The sequence below is a fragment of the Lissotriton vulgaris genome, chromosome 12 (genome assembly GCF_964263255.1).
Source record: "Lissotriton vulgaris chromosome 12, aLisVul1.2, whole genome shotgun sequence".
Classification (NCBI taxonomy): domain Eukaryota; kingdom Metazoa; phylum Chordata; class Amphibia; order Caudata; family Salamandridae; genus Lissotriton; species Lissotriton vulgaris.
The window spans coordinates 803453447-803461436 of NC_141700.1; the positions used below are offsets into that span (position 1 = coordinate 803453447).

At 44.6% G+C, this 7990-nt stretch overlaps 1 protein-coding gene across 1 annotated transcript; it reads right to left on the reverse strand.

Moving 5' to 3' along the window:
* Positions 1–1051: 1051 nt before the first annotated feature.
* LOC147678791 (uncharacterized) lies at positions 1052–7014 on the reverse strand. Its single transcript, XM_086946247.1, has one exon. The coding sequence runs from the start codon at positions 6796–6798 to the stop codon at positions 4657–4659; it is 2142 nt and encodes a 713-aa protein (XP_086802373.1). The 5' UTR covers positions 6799–7014; the 3' UTR covers positions 1052–4656.
* Positions 7015–7990: the final 976 nt, after the last annotated feature.

A 7990-nucleotide genomic window follows, 5' to 3' on the forward strand; every position in this document is an offset into this window, starting at 1 on the left:
AAGGCAAACATGCTTTTGTGAACTTTCAGTACCATGTATTGTCACCAGAACAGTTTGAGATACGTAGTTGAACGTTTTATGGCCAAAAAGACTCAATTTGCCGAAAAGTGCATTCAATGACATAGTTCGTACATTTTTTTTTTCCAACTGCAGATTCATCAAAATTCCTGTTTGCTCATAGATTTTGTAGTATTCTTTCATCAAATATAAACTGAAACAAAAAACAATACGAACACAACATCTAAAAGTATTATAAATTGAAGAAACACAAAATAAAATCAGAAGGAAGCCCCACTGATGGGGTAAATTGTGATGGATGCGAGAGGAAGAAAGTATACAAGTAAGTAAAAGTTATGAAATTTGCAGTTTCACACAGAATAGTCTACTCATAATGCTTCTGTGCACACCTCTGCATACCCAAAGTTGGTAAGTTGATCGGGGGGGGGGGGGGTGGGGAACGGGTGGCGCATGTAACCATGCCTCATTACAGGGGTGAAGACAATCAGTGACATCGCAAGTTATGAGTTGGGCTGGATATATGCGACCCTATATCCCAAAGAGGCTCATGGTAAAGGCCTCCTTATAGCTCAGGCAGCTTAGAAACTACTGGACATACCAATTGGAAAGAGGCTACTATCTGCTGCTAATTTCATAACTGGCAAGACCTTAAACCTGAGGGGGTAAATCCGTACACATTTAAGAGGGAGAGAAAAAAATATACAATTTTTATTTTCAAGTTCGAAGATCCCCTGATCCCCCTCAAAAGCCTAAATTTCTCAATAGTATGTTTTGATAACTAATGAAGTCAAATTACTATGATCTTGACCGTAGCAGTGTCATTCGTTGGTGATTTATGCGGTACTGACTTGATGTCTAGCATGGTCTCTCTACAGACCTTTATGCTGTCAATTGAGAAATATTTAACTTTTTGTTGCACCCGGGGCACCTATTTTCTGGAACAGTGGAGGAGCATCAGTATGCAAGCAACAGCAACACTAGTAATTGGAACATCATCAAGTGTTCATCTTTAAAGAGCTCTCTATGGGGAAAATGTTTGGAATATTTCTTTAATTTCCCAGTATATTGCAACAAGTATAACAGATAACCAGTATAAAATTCAATAAACACAGTTGATTCACATATAAAATAATACAGAAGGTAAACAGCAATTTAGTTAAGTGAAATATAGCATAAAAAATTACTTCAAGCTCTTAAAAGTTCTACTGTGCAATTAATGTGAGTAATCAGAATAGATCTGAGGCTACTGTGGAAGAGGCAATGCCAAGTTTTACACTATTTATAGGGGACACTATATAAAACTTTGATGCTCAAAAAAGATCTACCATATTGCTAAAAGGGGTAGAAATTATAAAAGAACAGGGTATCCCAATCTCTCAAACAGAACAGCCACTCCAAGTTTTCAGTGTGCAAACAGTGCAGAAAAATAGAAAGAACACACTTTGGTTTATGCCACAACAGCAGTAATGCACACTGTAAGGACTCCACCAGTTCAGACGAGTCGACGCTCAAACGCTAGTGACTGATCTCTCAATGCAGTCACTTTTGTGAACTAGTGTGTAATGGGTTACTGGTGTCCTTAGGTAAGAAGTATACTTGGTTCCCGAGAAATACCTTCTCCCTGAACCCGCTTACCCCAGAGCCCTAAACTGCACAGAAGATCCTGGTTTCACATTTGCATTGATTAATCTTAGAACACTGAATTAAATGTGTAAAAAGTACCTTAGTCCCCTTACAACTACGGTCTCTGTAGTTTGCCAGGGCAGGGTATATGTACTGACAATTAGCTCGTGAGGCCTGAAAAATCAAACTGTCACCAGAACTACAGGTAAAGTAACTTTGTTAAATTACTAGACCCATCTGCTCTTAAAGAAGTAGCAAAATGTTTATTTAATGTACAAGGCTTCAATTTGGCAAAATTGATACATTAAGTTAAAGGTAAGGGCTCAGTAGACTAATGCATCCACTGCATGGATCTGTTGACCCCATGGCCAAAGGTTCAAAGCAGGACAGATCCATTCAGCCTTTTATCCTGGAGAACTTCGTAAAATGGGGACCATTAAGCTGGGTAACAAATATCAGTTACCTTTCAATAGGTCCCAGGTATCCCTCAGTTAAAAATGCAGCGGTACTTTGGATTAAATAACTAAGAGGCTTAAGTCTGACAGACTAAGATGCAAGACTGAAACAACAGAAATTAACCTGATATTCATTGGACTGTGCACAGCACTTGTCATCTTTCATTGAAAAGTAACTGAATCTAAACCATCCCCGACAGCTTTTCAAAAGCACACGTTCAAGTTACTGCTCCTCGTCCAGCCCCATGGGCCTTTTGCAGATGATCCTGTCATGGGACAGACTATTCCTCAGCTCGCCTAGAATGGCAGTAGTAATGCGGATGTATGTTGGACTCTACTTCAAATCTGCTTGCTTGTCAAAGAAGATTATGAATGGTAACAGCATGTCAAATTTTGCACTGTCAGAAAGACCAGCTAGAAGAAGCAGCTCATGCAGGCATTCGTCCCAATAATTAAAATACACACTGTGCCATTAGTAGAAGTGATCAGTTACCTTTAAAATAAAAAACAAAAAACATATACACATGACAGAGCACTGCATTCCCATGCGTAGATCTATGGAGTGATTGGACTGCTTAGAAAATAAAAGATGTGCTTTCAAATCTGCCAAACTTCCAGAAGTTCCATGTGAGTAATTTTCAAATGAATTTCATCGCTAATAAGACAGCAAATGAATCCAACCACCTGACCTCAAAAATCTAAGCAGCCACAGCAAGAGGATAAGATTTTTCAAGGCCCGAGTGTTATCTCTTGGCGCAGAAGCAGGAAAATGCCCAATGTCACTTGCGATCAAAATTTCCAGATGCAAAACATTAGTTTGATGATCTTTCCTCAATGACTGACTTGATCTAACTTCCACCTACAATCTTATAAACAATGACAAAAGCGATCTTTATAGAATACTCCAACCAACAGTTTTTATGGAGACCGCATTCCTACACCCTGGTATAATAGGCACACTTGCACAGCTGTATTGCTTTCATCAGATTATTAGGCAACTCAACTTCTAGGTGTGCGCTTAACAAATAATTTCTTCTACATTACAAAATAAATCTATGAAATCTGTACAACTAATCCACCATGAGCAGAGCTCAATAAATGACTGAGTTGTATAATAAAATGTACTATAGCACACTTGTAGATGTAACTGTGCTTCTTAACACTTTGGAGGTAGAATTGGCTTCTTTCCACCACATATGGTGGACCACTTTGTATCACAAAAAGAGGGGCGAGGGACAATTTGAGCTACATAACTCTGTACTGTAATGACGTGTAGAAATACCGAAATAGCAGGACAAAAGCATTAGACTTGGCTGCCTATGTAAAGTGTGACGTGAAGGAAGGCTGCATGTCACACTGCAGTGGAGGAGGCATATGCATACTCACATTCTGCTGAGACAGGGAGGTGGACTTTCTGGCTAAGGTAGCATATCACAATTAAGTTAAATCAATGGATCACAGTGGGGTCCTACTAATAATCAATTTTCCGACAGTGTGCCTTTGGTGCATACCTTACATGGCATTTTCTTACAAGAAGGTTACAAGTACCTGCCACTCAAATTAATACAACAGCAGCTTGAAATATTAGAAACCTGCAACCTCATAAATAAGGATGTTATTAGTAACTGGCAGCTGGGTAAACACCAGAAAGTGTGTGCAATATGTCAAGTTACTGGAATATGGCTGGACTTTCATTTTAAACCAGTAGATACAAAGAAAAGGGTTGTTCACTTATCAAGCAGACTACCATATAAATAGGAAATTTGCTGTTTAAACAGAAGGCGTTTGAACAGCACAGAATATGACTGGTTTATATGACAGTTGTATAAACAGCAAGAATTCTTTGCAACTGGCAGCCAGTAGAGTATTATTTAACTGGCTCCTATGCTATTTGCAGAACAAATGGTGTGCAGAAGGCTGTTGGTTAAGTGGAAAGGCCCTAAACGGCCAGTGACAAGATACACAGATATTTATCCAGCTGCCAGGCAATAAATAATATTCATTATTCATCTAGTGGTAAGCTTAATAGCTACTTCCTAAAATCAAGTTGGACGAGTGATCAAGCCACAGCATTGCCCCAAATGCACTCCCCAACTTATATAAATCCCTGGCCATACAAGCAATTGTGTCCTGCTATAGAAAATAATCTATTGAAATAAAGTACTCCACAAAAAAGGGAGAAAAGAGTAAAATACATTAAAGAGCAAGTTGAGGCGGTAAGTGATTTGCACATGCCTGTGAGGAAACAAAACAAATTTGGCCACTTATGTGTTCTGATACTGTACATATCTCTACCATTACATGTATGAAGAACCTTTACACCGAAATAAAAACACATTTTGGAAATAAATGGGGACAGAAAAGTATAAAGATGTGTACCTAAATTGTGTGAGAACATTCAGATAGCTTCAAACATTTATTTGTTACCAATTTGCAGAAATATTTGTTTTGAACAAACTTCAATAAACTTGAACATAAAAGTAAATTTTTTGAAAAGAATTGTCAATATTTTTTTTAGAACTAGTCCTGGTGGATCTTTAACATCAGCCACAAAAGGCAATCACACAAATTTGAAGTCTTGCACATCTCGTTCGGTTGCCAGTATCGACTGGCAAAAGTGCAACTGAAAACTGTCATTTGCAAAGTCCATCATTATCCTGTCCCCTGTAATTTTTTGACTTCTTGTCACTTTCACAGCTTTTCGTGCAGACATTTCATCTACATACAAAATGAGAGCTGCACCTCTTTGTCGACCGTACAACACATTTTCCACAACCCCATGTTCACTAAAACGCTGAATTAAGTACTCCTTTGTGAGATTTGAGGACAGTCCTTCCACAAAAACACATCTTGTGGGCTGGATAGCGCCAAAGCTTAGAGCCACCTGGCACTTCCCCAAGAATGAACCATTCATTGCTTTAATTGCTGAAGCTGTGGAAGAAATATGCGCAAACTGCAAGAAAGCAAACTGGCGAGCAGCACCAGGTAGACTATTGATGTAAACGTCAACAATCTCACCAAAACGTCCAAATTTCACTAAGAGATCCTGATTAGTTATGTTGGAGTCGAGGTTACTGATAAAGAGCATCCTGCTTGGATGAGTTTCCGAGTCATTACTTTCTTCAGGGTACTGTCTGGGAGATTCACCTTTTTCAACAGAGAGACGTGACGGAGATGTATTCGGGACATGGTGTGAACCAGAGAACCTTTTTTTATTCACATGGGGCACTGAAGCCGGTGTTTTTTTCCCCCTCAAAGTTAGAGGCTGTGATTGAGATCCTTTATATGCCGTCACTGAAAGCGGGTGTCCAAATAAACAGTCTCCATTAGCTCCAAGGGCTTTTGTCTGCTCTGCTTGACTTTTGTACACCACCACAACAAAACGAAGATCTTCAGCGTGATGGAGCGTCACCGAGATTACATTTCCAAAACTCTTGAATCTGTTTTTGATCTTCCTAAGAATTAACTTGTCCGGAGATTCAAGTGGCAAATTCATTACCTTGACACAAAAAAGGTTCAGTTCTGCTGTGGACCTTGAGACTTTTGATGATGGTCCACTCATTTTGTGTGAATGTGCATGCTTGGAGCCCTTGATGGGTCTAGCGCTCCCACGAGGTGAGTAACTCCTTGACCTAGATCGTCTAGCACCACTATGGGGCAAGTAGCTCCCAGATGCAGACTGCATGACCCTACCACTGTGAGAGATACTGCTAGTGCCAGATAGTCCGTTCTTACTATGAGCGGAGTGACTGTTGAATCTGAATTGTATGGCACTACCAAGGGGTGAGTTGTCCATAGAGCCAGAATGTCTGACCCTACTATGTGGCGAGCAACTCCTACCGGTAGATCGCCCAGCCCTACTGTATGGTGAACCACTTCTACCGCTAGATTTTCTTTCCCTCCTTTGGTGAGAGTTGCTCCTAGAGCGAGACGGTCTCGCTCTTCCACTTGGAGAGTGGCTCCTAGAGCGAGATAGTCTCACCCTTCCGCTGGGAGCGCGGCTTATAGAGTGAGATAGTCTTGCTCGTCCACTAGAAGAGCGGCTCCCAGAATGAGACGGTCTAACCCTTCCATTGGGAGAGTGCACCCTAGAGCGAGATTTCCTCCCCCTTCCACTGGGAGAGCGCCCCCTGGAGCGAGATTTTCTCGCCCTTCCACTGGGAGAGCGCCCCCTGGAGCGTGATTTTCTCCCCCTTCCACTGGTAGAGCGCCCCCTAGAGTTTGATTTTCTTGCCCTTCCACTGGGAGAGCGCCCCCTAGAATGGGATTTTCTCGCCCTTCCATTGGGAGAGCGCCCCCTAGAGCGTGATTTCCTCCCCCTTCCTCTGGGAGAGCGCCCCCTAGAGCGAGATTTCCTCCCCCTTCCACTAGAGGAGCTCCTCGAGCGAGAGGAGTAGGATGACCAGCTCCTGCTGGACCGGCTGCTGGACACGGACGAGTAGGGCGTCAGCCTCCTGGCCAGGCGCCGCTGGGGGGAGCCGGGCTGGCCCGGGTAGATGCAGTTCTCCCTCTGCGGCCTGTAGCTGCGAGGGGCGCAGGCAGGCCCGGGGGCGGCCCAGGGGGCCATGAGGGCACTGACCCGGGCCTGGTCGGTGCTGCAGCCCGCCATCAGCCGAGGCAGCCCCGCTGCCGAAGGGTACTGCGGGCCGAAGCCTCCCCAGTGCTGCAGGGGGCGCCCGGGGTGAGGCGCCTGGTGCTGCATGCCCGATGAACCGTGGTGAGGCTACTCCAGGCCGTCCTGCTCCCGGGGCCCACGGGCATGAGGTCCGGCGTCCTTCGGGGAGCGCTTCCTGTCCTTTACTCCAGGGGGGGGGGGCTGCCGCCGCCGCGGGGGCTCCTGACAGGCGAACCGGAGGCGCTCGGGACTCCACCGACAGTCTCCGTGCCTGCTGCTATCCGGGAGGAAGTCAACGACAACTACCGGTTCACTTCCGGGTCACCGGCACGTCGCGCACGGCTCCTCCTTGACGGCTCACGCACTTGGCGTAGTAACGAGACAGGGCGGCGTCCAACCGACGGCCATTTTAGGACCAGGCGACGCAAAGTGTGCGTCTGTGGGTGGGACGTGTCTGTGGGCCGTCCCTTGATTGGCCGTTACTTTGGGCAGGGCAGAAAGTGTCCAGTGCGAGGCTCCGACTGACACCTGTCAATCTGGCTAAGTGTAGGCCTGCTGGCCATTCATTGGCTGGGGCGTAGGGGCGAGGGAGCCCATGCACACCCATGACCTATGTTTGGAAGCAGGAAAGAGGGAGATTTAAAAAAAAATAATTCGGGATTTTTTACCCCATTGACTTGCATTGAAATGGGGGAAATTTCAGGTGGGGAAAAATTATAATGAGGACACATTTGTCTTTAAAAATTGTGACTCTTCCTCCTAAATTGGATGTGTTAGAATGTCTGTGAACTTCAAGTAAGGTTACAGGTCTGCCAAGTATCACGCAATAGGCGTGACGCTAACGCATGTCAATGTGTTTTTCCCGCAACACCGCACTGAAATGTATTGTCACATATTTTTGACACTGACCTGCACTCTACTGACAGCGCTGAAACTGGCTGCCCACTATGCCAGGTGCTAGCGCGGTCATGCGCCACCTGTGTTCGCCCCAGGCCGCAGCAGACTTCACTTGCGAGGAGCAGCAGCTAAGCAGTTAAAGATCTGCACTCAGACTCTAGTCTAGTGCTACAATGTTACAATATCTGCCCTGCTTCCTGCGAAATTCCCGCTCGCTGCGCCGGCTGCGCGGCTAGTTTGAGTCACATTGAGCCACTCTCACTGCAGCCCAAATTAATACAGAGAGCCCGCAGTAATCATATATTTTTTAAATGTGATTGACGACATCCACCGGACCGGCAGCGAACCCGACCTAACCCCAAGCACAGGAACGGCGGCGCGG